The sequence below is a fragment of the Plecotus auritus genome (assembly GCF_963455305.1).
Source record: "Plecotus auritus genome assembly, chromosome: 2".
In the NCBI taxonomy this organism is placed as follows: domain Eukaryota; kingdom Metazoa; phylum Chordata; class Mammalia; order Chiroptera; family Vespertilionidae; genus Plecotus; species Plecotus auritus.
The window spans coordinates 174,850,863-174,866,362 of record NC_137771.1 but is presented as its reverse complement, the minus strand read 5'-3'; the positions used below and the strand labels follow the sequence as shown (position 1 = coordinate 174,866,362).

Below are 15,500 nucleotides of genomic sequence, written 5' to 3'. Positions count from 1 at the left end.
AAGTTTTACAAAATTTATAAATGCATCTGGGATTTCTGTGCATGTGTAAAGAGAAAAGCACCTTAAAAACAAATAGTTCTTTAGCTGAGCTTGACCCTTTGCCATGTTATAGTATCAAATCCAAAAGGTTTTTCCCCTCAGAAAGATGGCAGATTTGACCGGGGAAAAAATACAGGCTGGCTTCCCAAGGCAATTTCTAAAAAAAAAAAAAAAAAAAGTGGCTCTTTTAAAATTAAAATTTCCCGCATTTGAATAGCTACAGGTTTGCTTCTTGACTTCCCCAGCAGAAAAATTATGGTCGTTTTAAAAGTCAAGCATCTGGGCCAGGCCGGTCCACTGGAAACTTAAAAACTTTGAAGTTTACTAAATCAAATGATAAAAACTTATATCTAAATATATTGAAATGATATAATATTGAAATGTTGATCTGAGTATGCCTCGTATGAAGTCTAGAAGATAGAATTTAATCTATTAATTGAATATGCCTTGTGTTTTATTTGAAATGTATCCTTAAAAATGTAAAAGTATTATTGATTTGAGCAGGCGTCCTCAAACTACGGCCCTCAGGCCACATGCGGCCTGCCGAGGACATTTATACGGCCCGGCGGGTGCCGCTGCCTGTCCTGCTTAGCAGCCGACTTGTCCTGGGCCCACAGTGCGCATAGGAATTTGTTCATGGTTGTTTTTTTTTTTAATTATAGTCCGGCCCTCCAACAGTCTGAGGGACAGTGAACTGGCCCCCTGTTTAAAAAGTTTGAGGACCCCTGGATTTGAGAAATGCTAAGTATTTAACTTGCTACCTAAAATTTGAAGCTCTAAAAGTTTAAGGTTCAAATTAAATTGGGAGAAATTATATAACTGTAGTAACTAAATGCCTAAAGTATAGAAATTTATTCTTGAGAAAATAATTTTTGTGTTTTCTCTGAAATAATTAGGAATTCAAAATATGTTACTTATTGGTCTAATTAAATATGAAGGATTAATTCTGTGATCTCCACAAAATTTTTAATGCAAAAACCAGTTTAAATTTAATTGATATCTTAAGATAATTATAAAAAGTATTATAATCTTTAAATCATATGTTTTTTCCAAGTTAAATTTAAAGGCTGTAACCGAGGGATAATTTGAAACATTTTCACGGGCCCTGAAATGTTTTCAAAGATATGCTCTCTTCTTAAAGGAAATATTTTTAAATTTAACCAATCTAATATACTTGAAATCACATGGAAAGCTTTATCAAATAAAAATTAATAAACTGTATTTTACTTATAAATGTTATGAAGGTTTTGGCCTCTAAGAAGGGCAAAATAAGTAACTAAATATTTCTTTAAATCCAACAGAGGAAATTTAAAATGACAAAAGCCTCTTGCCGCCTGCATTTTTAATTAGGCTAGAGGTGGGGCAACATTTGTGCCTTATGAATCAGACGTAAATATTTACTCAATTTGCTTTGCTTTGCTTTTTAAATAAAGATACCTACTTAAATTATAAACAATTAAATTCTAATAAAGCCACCAGAAACAGCTAGTGAGATTTCTGTTTATCTGCAATATAATTTTGACTGTCTATCTTTTAGGAATTTTGGTTTGCTCTTTCCTTGTTTATTGTGAGAATAAACAAACCATCTTTTCTGTCAAAGAACAGTTTAGACAGCGCCATTTTGGACGGCCTGACTTGGCAGCCGCCATGTTGGCCACATGGCTTGCCACTCCCCTGGGGGCCGCCATCTTGAAACAGCAAAACCCAACCCCTCCCTTTGAATAAGCCAATGTTTTTTTAAGCAATTTGATTAAGTCTTCTAAAAAAGTTACTGATATCTCCCATGATCCCTCTGTATATGCAAATAAGCCAAAGGGGATACTCTTTAAAAAATAAAATTCTAAATTTAATAAAAAGGAGAAATTTAAAAATTTTGAAATCTCTTCCACTAATATTTACAGTGTAAACTAAGATTGTTGTTAAAGTATTAAATCTGACAGTAAAATAGTAGTCAACTTAATTGTAATGAGATTTCTTGTAATATGGCTATTTGGCAATATCTGCCAGTATTAAGCAGCAGCCCTATAGGTTGCTTGGTTTTGTAAAGACAAAGATTTTTAAATGAAACTCTGTAGCCTGAAAATTATTTTGGAAGGAAACAAAGACAGGTTTCCTTCAAACATCTTAAGAACTGTAATTAAAAGTCTATATATTGGGCCTCTTAAACTAAAGTAAATAATTTGTGTTTTTGCCTCTCTGAGAAAATTTATGTGAAGTTAAAGATTAATAGCTGAAACTTAATTAATGTCATTTACTGTCCATAACCTAGGACAAATAAAGTTGAATTAATAAATAAATTAACCTTATTTCAGACTAACTTAAATTGGGTAATTGAAATAAGTGAATATTCATAAAAACTTGATTGTACTAGACGAAAACTGTTCCTGAAGTATTAACAAAAATTTTTATTGATGGTTCATCTCATAGTAAAATTGCTAAACATGCTATGAATCCAAAGCAGTCATATTTCTGTGCAAAAAATTAAAAATAAAAAGTTATCAAGACTGCATCATAAAATTTACAAAAGCCTCCTAATAATTAAATCAAAAAGGGGGGATAGTAGAATAATATCCTGTAAGAAATATCCTGTAAGTAAATTACATCAAGCCTTAATTGCTTTAAAATTTTTTACTTTAAAAATTATTTTTCATTTATAATGCTGATAACAAGACACCCATAAAATCTTATGGTGTCAAAATAAGCCAAAGGAAAATCGTTTGGACAAAAATCAAAAGGATCCCAAGTATAATTTATAGAAAAGATTCCTTTATTAACCTTTGGTCGAGAATATGTTTATATATTTCCAGAAAACTCCTCCAAGCCCCTGTGGATTCCTGCAACAAAAGATCCCAAAGAGAAACTGACAGGACTGCTTCAGTCACAGAAAAAGCAGTGGCCCCGAGAACAGAGGAGAAACAGTCCAGAAATAAAGATGGTGAAGATGCTTTGCCATGCTAGCAGTCAGAAGCTGTGCGTAGCCGCAGGTTGCCCAGGACCAAGGGCAAAGAAGGCCAGTGTGCGTGCGCTTCCAGACCATGTGTGCGCACCCTTCTGCATAGAAGTCAAAATGTTTGATGTTTTGTGTTCTACCAGGACCCCTGACTTGGGGGGATTGCCTTATTTCTAACACAGGGAATGGTATTAGCTGCCACATTAAAAGGGATCTTATACCTCAGGCATTAACCATTTTTACAGATGGATCCAGCTCTGGAAAGGCTGGATCTACTGCAGCAGGGGAGCAAAGGTCCTTCAAACCCCTTATATTTCAGTAGAAATACTAGCTCTTATTTATGACTTAACAGATTTTGCTACGGAGCCCATCAACCTATAGTGATAGTGCTTATGTGATAAGTATGGCCAAAATTATTGAAACAGCTACTATAGGGCACACGAATTCGGAGGAACTTTTTCATTTATTTTTCAGCCTTCAAAATGTTATTTGAGAACGACAATTTCCATGTTTTATTGGAAGCAATGTCCTCAGTGTGTTATCCACCTCCCTATGCCAACTTTAGGGGTAAATACCTGAGGACTTAAACCTAATCAAATCTGGCAAAATGGATGTCACTCAATAGTGGAAAGAGCCAATCATACTCTTAAAATGCAATTACTAAAACAAAAAGGGGGAGACGGATGTTATGTGTCACCTCAACACAAACTCAGTCATGCTCTTTATACTTTAAATTTTTTGAATTGCGATGCAGAGGATTGTACAGCAGCTGAAAGGCATCAGGCCTCCTGTACAATAGTCTCCACCGAGTTAGTTAGGTGGAAGGATGCACAAACTAGACAAGAGTTTTATAAGATTCAGTAATAATGTGGGGAAGAGGTTGTGTTTTGTATCTTTCCAGAAGGAGCAGTGCAGCCAATTTGGGTGCCAGAGTGTTACGTGCGTCACCACAATGGACCCAGAGAAGCTCCTTGTCCCTTTGCTCAAAAAGACTGAGAGTTACCCTGATGACAGCAAAGCAGAAGAAGAAAACTGAAAACTATGCAAGGGACAGAGGTGCCAACATGGGATCATCTGAAGAAGTTAACAACTGAAGCCCAGCAGACAGTAGAAAAGCAAGAAGTGGAAGCTACTTCTTCAACCATGTCTCTGGCTATGCTAGCATTGGTTAGCTGCCAGTCTTCTGCAAAGTCTTGTGCAGCCAAGTCTGAGGACTCTGAGTAAATATGCACCAGCAGCAAAAGAAACTTTCTTTCATTTAGTAGCTAAAAATGTTAACATGTCTGTAGTTTTGATTTCTCTCTTATTGCTGTGTTGCATTGGCATTGTTTTGCTATTATTTTAATAGCCAGAGTTTTGCTCTTGACGTTCAAGTTTTAAAATGATAACAATTAATAGTTTGGTATTTGCATTGGCATTGTTTGCAATTGTTTTAATATCAGAGCTTTGTTCTTGATGTTTAAATTTTACTTTTATTATAGTAGCTTAAAAACAAAAAAAGGGTGAGATGAAGAGAGCACCTGGGAAGGCACATGGGCATTCTTCCTTAATAATTGTCAGCTGAACCTAAGGCGACAGGCAAAGCTGTGTCTTGGATACACATCTTACCAAAATAGCAGATGTGTTCTCAGCATTGACTCTTATCTTTGCCCAGGTGTCGGGGAGTGGGTTTTGATATGTAAATCCAGTCAAGCACCAGGAATGAGTAGGGCCTACTCAAGAATGCAAATAATCTCCTTTGTCTTAACTTTTGGTGAAACTTCCTGGTATTTGGGGGTATAAAATAAACATGCTGCATTGGCTGTGGGTCACTGTCTCTCCATCAGAAGAGAGCAGCAATCCACCCGGTCTCAGCTTTTTCCTTCTATCTCTGTGTCTCTTTCTTTCTTTTATTTCTCAATCCCCAGCCCCTCTACTCGAAGAACCGGATCATTCTCTTGCCATGCTGTACGCGGAAAAGAGAGACCCTGCCACATAGTCTTGTTATACGTAGCTGCTCTGGACTAAAGCAGCTTAGATTCAAATCCTGCTGCCATACTTAACCATCAAAGTAATCCTGACTGACCTCATTCACCTCAACAAGCCTCAGTGTCTTCTGTATGATTTGGTAACTGGTACCAAACCAAATAATGTTACTATAAAAGAATCAAAATAACACACTTAAATATTTTAGCCCAGCCATGGGCAAACTACGGCCCACGGGCCGGATCCGGCCCGTTCGGCTGTTCTATCCGGCCCGCGGAGCCGAAAGAGCGGAGGGTTCTCTTGCTCTTCCCTCCACTCCTTTACTTTGAATTTATATTAGTTCACACAAACACTCCATCCATGCTTTTGTTCCGACCCTCCGGTCCAGTTTAAGAACCCATTGTGGCCCTCGAGTCAAAAGGTTTGCCCACCCCTGTTTTAGCCCAATCTGCTACTGGCACATGGTAATAACTCAAGAAGATTTGCACTTCCTTGTCAGAAGTGAGGTTGTATCTACTTAAAATAAAGAGGTAGTAGAGAAGGGAAAAGAGAAAGGTGGCTAAAGCAAAGTCCTGAGGAGTTAAGAGTCTGGGACTGCATAAGAAAAGGGATAGTTTTACCACTTGAATGGGAGGAAGGACAGAAAAAGATAAGGACAGGTTCTGTTAAATTTCTAGATCAGGGGCAGGAAATAAAGGTTTTCCCACCAAAATGAAGGAAGAGTCTTAGTCATTACTAAGAATAAAGAACAAAGTGGTAAGTCTTTGAGAAAACAGAAGTATAAGGGCTGCTTGAGGTAACAAAATAAACCTGATTAAATCTTGTAAAAAATCATTTGCATCAAGAATTCCAGGAATATGTAGCTCTGCTGATTGGTTTCACCAAACAGTTGTATAGCTTCTCCTGTAGGGCTTTTTATAGCCCAGATATGGGGTAAAGAGTACAGATGGTTTGACTAACAAAGTGAGAATTCTATAAAGTAGGTATTATGGAAGGGAAGTGAAGGTCTCCAGAAGAGAAATAATATTGTAATAAAATTAAGAGTAGCCTGAAAGGTTTCCTAGCAGTATTATTCATCCAAAAAATGAAACAACCCAACCCATCACAATCAAGGAATGGACAAGCAAAATGTGGTATATTCATACAATGGCATTTTATTCAGCCACAAATAAAGAAATGTTGGAACACACTGCAACATAAACAGACAAACCTTAAAAACATTATGCTACATGAAAGAAGTCAGTCACAAAGGGCCAAATATTATATGATTCTGTTTACATGAAATGTCCAGAATAGGGAAATCCAGAGACAGAAAGTAGAATAGTGGTTGCCAGAGGATGTTGGGAGAGGGTAGGAGTGACTGCTAAAGGTACAGAATTTCCTTTTGGGGTGAAGAAAATGTTCTAGAATTAGATAGTGATTATGATTGCACAACACTGTGAATATACTAAAACTACTAAATTGTGCATTTTAAAATGGTGAATTTTATGTTAAGTGAATTTTATATAAAAAAAAAAATAATTACCAAAAAAAGGGTGCACTGAAAGGAAAGTGAATTGAAAAGAACTCTGAAATATCAGAAATAGATAGATTAAAAGACTAGGGGTCTAGATGAGCTTGAAGAACAGAAGCAATACGAGTAAAGATTGTAACTGGAAGAACTGGAGATTCAAGTCAGAAAGTAAGATATCAGCATTCCAAATCTCAGAGATTAGAATTTTGATTGGTGAGGCATAGAACATGGCCCTGAAAATAGGTATCAATATTAGAATAGAGGTCACTATTACAGGAGTTGGAGAGAAAATGAAATTGTCATATAGCTGAACCATATATACACTGCTGCTACACAGAAGAAAGACTAACTTGGTGATAGGTACTTTGCCAGTTGTCAAAATCCATACTAAATGACAGTTAGGACTGAGATAGAACTGAATAATATAAGCCTAGGAAGAGGGAAGAATTTTACCTAAGAGTAAATGTCAAATTAGTCAAAATTATCAAGCTAGTAGTCCCAATTCATTAAACTGTGGTTTTTTGTTTTCTTTACTAAAGTGAAAACTATGCCATGGGCACTTGCCAGATAATGGAAATACAAATAACTTATTTGCTGACTATCCTTGAGTAAGTAAGATCCTTTCTAACTCTCACTTTTTTAATGTGCAAATTCGGTATAATAACAACTCTGCAACATTGTTGTGAAGGTTGGAGGTAAGTAAAACTTAGAACTTGGTACCCTAAGTGCACAAGAAATAAAGAGGGTTATTTTTCCCTAAAGACAGCCTGTTTTCAAGGAGCTAATAATCTGTTGAACACCATTATCATTAACATTATTATGTGCCAAGAACTGTGCTAAGTACTTAACATGTATCAACATATCTTATTCTCATAATCTATAATACTAAAAGTGTAATATGCTAATTAGACCGGACAGCAGAATGATCTTCTGGACAAAGCCAAAGCTGTGAGGGCCGAGGCAGCCACCGCGGCTGTGAAGGCCAACCCCCTTGCACAAGTTTCGTGCATCAGGCCTATAGTAACCTTATAAGACAGACAGAAACTCTTATTTTCCCTATTTTGGAGATGAAGAAACTGAAGCATAGGAAGACTGAGGAACTTGCCCAAAACCAGACAGCTTAGTAAGTGATACAACCAGATTAAAATGTAGGCAGCCTTGTTCCAGGCTTTGTCTCGTAACTGCTAAAAAACAAAAATTACAATATTATAATAATTTAAATGGAAGTTTATACAAGTAGCAATGCAATACTAGAAAAAGAACCTAAGTTGGGTAGTAATTGAGCTGTGATTTTTTTAAGTATAGTTTTTGGTGTTTTTTGTTTGTTTGTTTTTCAGAGAGGAAGGGAGAAGAAGAGAGAGAAACATCAACTGGCTATGTCCTGCAGACCCCCAATGGGGATCAAGCCTGCAACCCAAGCAAATCAACAACCTTTCGGTGTATTGGTTGATGCTCAACCACTGAACCACACCAGCCAGGCAACTGAGCTGTGATTTAAAGGGTATCTACTTAACAGGGAGCAAGTATTCCAGTGAGAAAATGCAGCAGAGGGGAAGAAACCAAGATGGCGGCATAGGTAAACACCTAAACTGCTGCCTCGCACAACAATTTCAAAACTACAACTAAAATACAAAACAGACATCATCCAGAACCACAGGAAGGTTGGCTGAGTGGAAATTCTACAACTAGAAGGAAAGAGAAAAGCACACTGAGACTTACAGGAGTGGAAGGCAGAGGTACGAAGGCGCGCGTGTGGAGAGGGCTGGCAACTGAGTACGTGGCGGGCTTTCTCAATCAGGAGGAAGACAAAAGCTTCCGACAGCTCTGAACTCCAGTTGCGGGTGAAACTCTGGGGACCCAGACTCATATGGGGAGAAACTGGACTGTCTGGCAGCGGGCGAACTCGAGGGCGGCTTTCTCTCAGAGGTGCTTGCAGCGATTACCGTGGCACACTGAGAAACAGGGGCCTCTTAGGGCAGGACTGACGGGAAGCCATCGCTGTTTGCCCCGCCATGAGACTCCGCCCCATCCAAGCTGAGCACAGAGGCTTTTGCATATGAATGGCCTGGTCCTTTGAAATCTAAACTTACCTAACAAACTGCAGCTGAGTCAGTGAAACCCAGAACATCCAAAAGAAGGCCCAAGGCCCCGCAGCAGCTTGCACTGCTTCTCAGCTGGGCCTCATCTGGGCACCTCCAAAACCCAAACAAAGAAGAGGAATCTGCAGATCTCTCCATAGCTCCTGCTGGGTGGCCTCAGGCAGAGGCTAAATTAGCACCTCCTTGGAGGTCCAAGAGCCAGTGTACCCAGGGATCAGAATGGGACCATCCAGATTACAACTTCTCAGATCCATAAGAAACACACTGAGGGGGCAGACTCAGTGAGCACCAAAACCTCACTGAAGCAACTCTTGTCTCATAAGGGTGTCTCCAGCACACAAGTTCTCCCATTGTAGACACAGCTGATCCTCACAGCCAATTAGCCTGGAGGTCAATTCCCCCCAGTGATACCAACAACAATCAAGGCTTAACTACAACAAGACTGCACACAGCCCACAAAGGGTTGCACCAAGAGTGTCCACCTCAGGTAACTGGGGAGGCTGAGCCACTGGGCTCTATAGGACACCTAGCACACAAAGCCATTCTATCAGTTCAGGGAAGCAGCCAAAATGCGGAGACAAAAAAACAGGTCACAAATGAAAGAAATGGAGGAAAGCAAACAACTGGATATAGAGTTCAAAACCACGGTTATAAGGTTTTTCAAGAATTTTCTAGAAAAGGCCGACAAATTTAGGGAGACCCTCGAGGATATGAAAAAGCACCAACTAGAAATTAAGCATACACTGACTGAAATAAAAAATAATATACAGAGATCCAACAGCAGACTAGAGGATCGCAAAAATCAAGTCGAAGATTTGAAATACAAAGAAGCAAAAAACACCCAACTAGAAAAGCAAAAAGGAAAAAGAATCCAAAAATATGAAGATAGTGTAAGGAGCCCCTGGGACAACTTCAAGCCTACCAACATCCGAATTATGGGGGTGCCCGAAGAAGAGAGAGATGAAGATACTGAAAACCTATTGGAAGAAATAATGACAGAAAACTTCCCCCACCTGGTCAAAGAAATAGACTTACAAGTCCAGGAAGCGCAGAGAACCCCAAACAAAAGGAATCCAAAGAGGACCACACCAAGACACATCATAATTAAAATGCCAAAAGCTAAAGACAAAGAGAGAATCTTAAAAGCAGCAAGAGAAAAACAGTTAGTTACCTACAAGGGAGCATCCATACGAATGTCAGCTAATTTCTCAACAGAAACTATGCAGGCCAGAAAGGAGTGGCAAGAAATATTCAAAGTGATGAATAGCAAGAACCTACAACCAAGATTACTCTACCCAGCAAAGCTATCATTCAGAATTGAAGGTCAGAAAAAGAGTTTCACAGATAAGAAAAAGCTAAAGAAGTTCATCACCACCAAACCAGTATTATATGAAATGCTGAACGGTATCCTTTAAGAAGGGGAAGAAGAAGAAAAAGGTAAAGATAAAAATTATGAACAACAAATACATATCTATCAACAGGTGAATCTAAAAATCTAGTGAATAAAAAATCTGATGAACAGAATAAACTGGTGAATATAATAGAATCATGGGCATAGAAAGGGAGTGGACTGACAATACTCAGGGGGCAAGGGGTGTGAAGGGTGCAGGAAGAGACTGGACAAAAATCGTACACCTATGGATGAGGACAGTGGGGGAGGGGGGTAAGAGAAGAGGGTGGGGTGGGAATCAGATGGAGGGGAGCTATGGGGGGAAAAAAGAGGAACAATTGTAATAATCTAAACAATAAAGATTAAAAAATGTAGCAGATACAGAAATTGTCTAGATGGCAACTATGATGCTCTATGTCAATGCCCGAATACCTGTCACAACGGACAAATAATTGGACCTATTAAAGCAATGCCACTTATGAAGCAATATTCATGAGGAAGAGTGGCATACATTATAAGCAAAATAAATATACGCTAAGTCATCAAGCTAGTTTAACCTGTTGCTGGCATGATTTACAATATTAAAGGTGAAACTTGCCCTGCATAAAGTTATGAAATCACTAAACTAGTCTTGGGCAACCTCTCCCCTCCACTAGCCCTTCAATGCCACCACCTTTAATAACAACCATTCTAGCAACTCTCAGGATCTCTGCTCTATGATAACTCCTCATAACTCTGAAGTGAAAATGATAGATAACAGCTTAAGAATTTGGGAGAGTACATTTATAAGGAATTAAGATCTTAAATTAGAAAAATATAAAAATAACTACGGAACTTTTTTTTGGATAGATGATATTTTCATAAAAGTCAAAGTTTCCATGGTGCCTTTAAGTAGCCATTTGAGAGTAAAATGTCAATACTTTAATAACTAGTTTTGGATTTGAATCTTTTGGTTTTAGAATTCTACCAGTCTTCCAACTCCAACTAAATGATATAAAAGAAAAAAAACTCACTCACAAAAGCAAAGTCATTAACAAAAATTCTGCCAGTGGACTGTTTAGATACTTTAAATTGTAAGGCTCTCCTCAACCCCCCAAAAAATGTCATGTGATTTACATGCAGTTCTACCCAAAGAGAATAGATGCCCTATTATACTACTCTGTGATTCTTTAAAAAAGCCTTGTCTTTTATATATTCTCTCATAAATCTACCAGAAAATCAAAATGGTATCTTCTGTTGCCTACCTTAAGGGTTTAAGAACTGTTTTAAAGAGTGCTTTAAAACGAATATAATACCTCAGGAATTATCCTATATAATAAAATCCTAATATGCAAATTGACCGAATGATGAAACGACTGATGGCTATGACGTGTACTAACCACCAGAGGGCAGACGCTCAATGCAGGAGCTTCCCCCTGGTGGTGAGTGCACTCCCACAACGGGAGCGCCGCTCAGCCAGAAGCTGGGCTCACGACTGGCGAGTGCAGCGGCGGTGACAGGAGCCTCTCCCGCCTCCGCTGCAGGCAGGCGGTAAGGAACAAGGGATCCCGAACAGCAAGAGGGCGCAGGCGAGGCGGAGGGACCGGCACAGTGCACGAAATTTTGTGCACTGGGCCTCTAGTATAACAATAATAATCCCAGACATTTATTTTTAAGTAAAAAGTAAAGTTTTAAAAACAATATTCTTATCAAAAATCGTAACATTAATTCTTAAAAACACTTGCCTGGAAGCTTCTTAGTGTTCCTCAGAAAATTTCGAAGTGGCATGTGCTCCCCCAACCTGGATCCAGAAATACAGTGGTGCACAAGAGCACTGAACTAAGAATAAAAACATATAGGTTCTAATCCTGATTCTGCCTATTCTGTGATATGAAGCAAGTCCCCTTTGCCATCTGGGCTTTGGTATTATCATCTCTAAAATGGGAATAATACCACTTGTCCTACCTACCTTACAGGACTATTATAAAAATCCAAAAACATACTGTATAACAAATTGCTTCTAAAATTTGTATGTATTACATATATAACTAATACTGTTTTATATAGTTTCTATACTATTTACATTATATACCTATGTATGTATATTTCAAGATTTCAAAACATTTGAAAAAATCATCAGATTAATTTTTATATTCTTGCTACTCAAAGTGCAGTCCTGGAACAACAGCATAGGTATTACCTGGAATTAGGTTAGAAACAAAGAATCTCAGATACTCCAGACTTACTAAATCAGAATCTATATTTTCACATAAGATCCCCAGGTGATAAGAATCTAAGCACAGTAAGGTTTCAGAAGCACTGCTTTACATAGCAATACCATTTACCATAATCTATAATAATAAAAGCATAATATTTTATCTAATAAAGAGGGAATATGCTAATTGACCATCACTCCGTCACAAATATGGCTGCACCCACAGCTCAGGCCATGTTCCCATAAGGAGCCTTAACAAGCAATCAGCAGGAACCTGAGGCTACCCCCTCCCCTGCCCCTGTGGGGCTTGACAGGGGACCTCAGGCCACGCCCCCCACCCGGCGGGGCTTGACGGGGGACCTCAAGGTGTGCTTCCTGTCCTGGTGCTGGGCTAGGGGACCTCAAGCTGCTCCCCCTGCCCCAGCGCCAGGCCGAGGGACCTCAGGCCACGCCCCCCACCAGATGGGGTTTGACAGGGGACTTCAGGCTGTGCCCCCCACACCCCCAACAGGTGGGGCTTGACAGGGGACTTCAGGCCGCGCCCCCCACCCCGGCACCAAGCCGGGGTACCTCAGACCGCACTCCCCGCCCGGCAGGGCTTGACATGGGACCTCAGGCCACGCCCCCCCCGCCCCAGCACCGGGCTAGGGGACCTGAGGCTGCGCCCCCCTGCCTGGCTGAGCTTGACAAGGGACCTTAGGCCATGCCCCCCACCCAGCGGGGCTTAACAGGGGACCTCAAGGTGCACCCCCAGTGCTGGGTCGGGGGAACTCAGGCCGCACCCCCGCACAGCGGGGCTTGACGGGAGACCTGAGGCTGCGCCCCCCCTGCCGGTGGAGCTTCACAGGGGACCTCAGGCCATGCCCCCCATCCTGGCACCAGGCCAGGGGACCTGAGGCTATGCCCCCTGCCTGGCAGGGCTTGACAAGGGTGGGACTGGCTGGGTCTGGACCTAGCCCAATGTTGGGGGGCTGGCCGGGTCTGGGTCTCACATGATTTTGAGGTGCATGAGGGTGGGTGGGGACTTGACTCTGGGTCCTGGGGTGAGCCCCAGACTCTAACAGGAGAAAGGTTTTCATATACATTTTACTAATTTTCTTTCATCTCTGACACTTCTATTATAGAGAAAGGGCAAATAGCAATATTAAATTATTTCCTCTAATTAATCCCCTTTTAATGTGCACAAATTTCGTGCACCGGGTCACTAGTGCTACTATAATTAGACCGGACGATCTTCCGGACGAAGCTGGGGCTGCAAGGGAAGCCCGGGTCCCGGGTGCCTGCCAGAGGCCAGAGGGAAGCCCGGGTCCCCGGTGCCTGCTGGGGGCTGGAGGGAAGCCTGGGTCCCAGGTGCCAGAGGGAAGCTGGTGCCAGCAGCCAGGGGTGGGAAGGCCTACTCTTGCACAAATTTCGTACATCAAGCTTCTAGTCTATATATATAAAAGCCTAAGCAACCATTACAACCGAACGACCAGAATGACTGGTCAACCAGTCACTATGATGTGCACTGACCCCCAGGGGGCAGACGCTCAAAACAGGAGCTGCCCCCTGGTGGTCAGTGCACTCCCACAGCCAACTTCCTGCAGCTGGCTGGTGGCAGCGGCCGTTCCTTTCATGCCTGGCCCGGTGACAGTCGCCTCCTCTCCTGACCCCGCCGGGGCCTTCGGACCCCGGGCTGGGATGGGGAACCGGGGGTGGGTGGCGGTGGACGTGGCCCCTTTCGTAGGAGGGCCGAGGGCCGGCTCTCTCCTCGGGGCCTGCAGCCAACCTCCCGCGCCCTGTCCTCCCCCCGGCCAGCAAGCCCCGTTTGGCCCATGGTCCCTCCCCCGTCCCTCCCCCCGGCTGGCAGGCCCCAATCAGCCCAGCCCTGATCGGCCCTGATTGCCAGCCAGGCCTAGGGACCCCAACCATGCATGAATTCGTGCACCCAGCCTCTAGTAATTATATAAATAGAAACTGTTTTCAAAAAAGATAATTTAAATATATGCATCTGATTTATTTCCAGAAATTTTTCACTGAATAATGGTTACTTAAGATTACAAACGCCCAGCCAATATGGTTCCGTGGTTGAGCATTGACCTATGAACCAGGAGGTCACAGTTCCATTCCAGGTCAGGGCAAATGCCCCAGTTGCAGGCTCAATGCCCAGTTGGGGGGCATGCAGGAGGCAGCCAATCAGTCATTCTCTCTCATCATTGATGTTTCTATTTTTCTCTCCCTCTCCCTTCCTCTCTGAAATCAATAAAAATGTATTTTAAAAAAAGATCAGAAGCCATGTCCTAGTCATTCTCATATTTCTGCCTGTTGTATAGCAGATAATGTCTCTTGAGTAGAAGCAAAAAGCCAAGATTATCAATAATTAATATAGAAGATAGTAATCCATGTACATTTGGCTTTACAGAGAATATGACCACTTAATATTAATTATTAAATATATATTAAGCATTCTGACAATAGCTTTTTAAAAATATAATGAGATTTTATTTTATTATTTTATTATATTTTATTTTATTGTATTTATTGTATTGTATTGTATTGTATTGTATATTTGAACATGGCCACACTCAAATTTATAAACAGAAACTTACAAATTTATAAGCATCAAAAAAGATAGTTACAATCTTTTTGATGGCGAAAAAGGGAACAAACTTCCAACAATATAAAGAATATATAGTGAGCTTTAAAGTCAGACATGAGGCCCAGGCTGGGTAACTGTTGTTTAGAGCATTGTCAAGGTTGCATGTTCAAACCCCAGTCAGAGCACATACAAGCATCAACCAATGAATGCATAAATAAGTGGAACAACAAATCAGTGTTTCTTTCTTTTTTCCTCTTTTTCTTTCTCATTTCTTTTTTTCTTTCTTTCTTTCTTTCTTCCTCTCTCCCTCTAAAATCAATAAGCTTTTAAAAAAAATAAAGTCAGACACGGTTCAAATTCTTGCTCTGGCACTTCAATTAGATTTTCAACAAGCCAGTTATTGTTCCTAGCCTCAAGTTCCTCATGTGTAAAATTGGGATAAAAATAGCATTTACCCACACAGAGATAAAAGAAGTAATGTGAATCATCTACTATTATAGACACAAATTATTATTTATAGAAAATAAGAATGTTTTAAAAGTTAAAAAAGTAAAATTTACCTTATCAAGTTTTAGTTCCAATTCTGCCACATCTCCTTCTACTTCTTCTAAAGCAGCCCTAAAAAAAATTATATACAAAATAAGTTATTTTATGTGTTTAAATATGTACTTTACTCTTAAAAATTACTCTAAGTAAAAAAAATAGATATAAATGCTTAAAACTTATACTTCACATAAAGTATAAGTATTTCATAATCATGAAATACAATAAA

General features: G+C 40.3%; 1 protein-coding gene across 4 annotated transcripts in view; it reads right to left on the bottom strand.

The window, feature by feature from the left end:
• ACAP2 (ArfGAP with coiled-coil, ankyrin repeat and PH domains 2) overlaps positions 1 to 15,500 on the bottom strand; it is a 161,173-nt gene that overhangs the window by 89,794 nt on the left and 55,879 nt on the right. For all 4 annotated transcript variants that reach the window (XM_080656703.1, XM_080656705.1, XM_080656704.1 and 1 more), the window contains exon 2: positions 15,289 to 15,346. In XM_080656703.1, the coding sequence (XP_080512829.1) occupies positions 15,289 to 15,346 (58 nt within the window). The remainder of the gene's footprint in view (positions 1 to 15,288; positions 15,347 to 15,500) is intronic.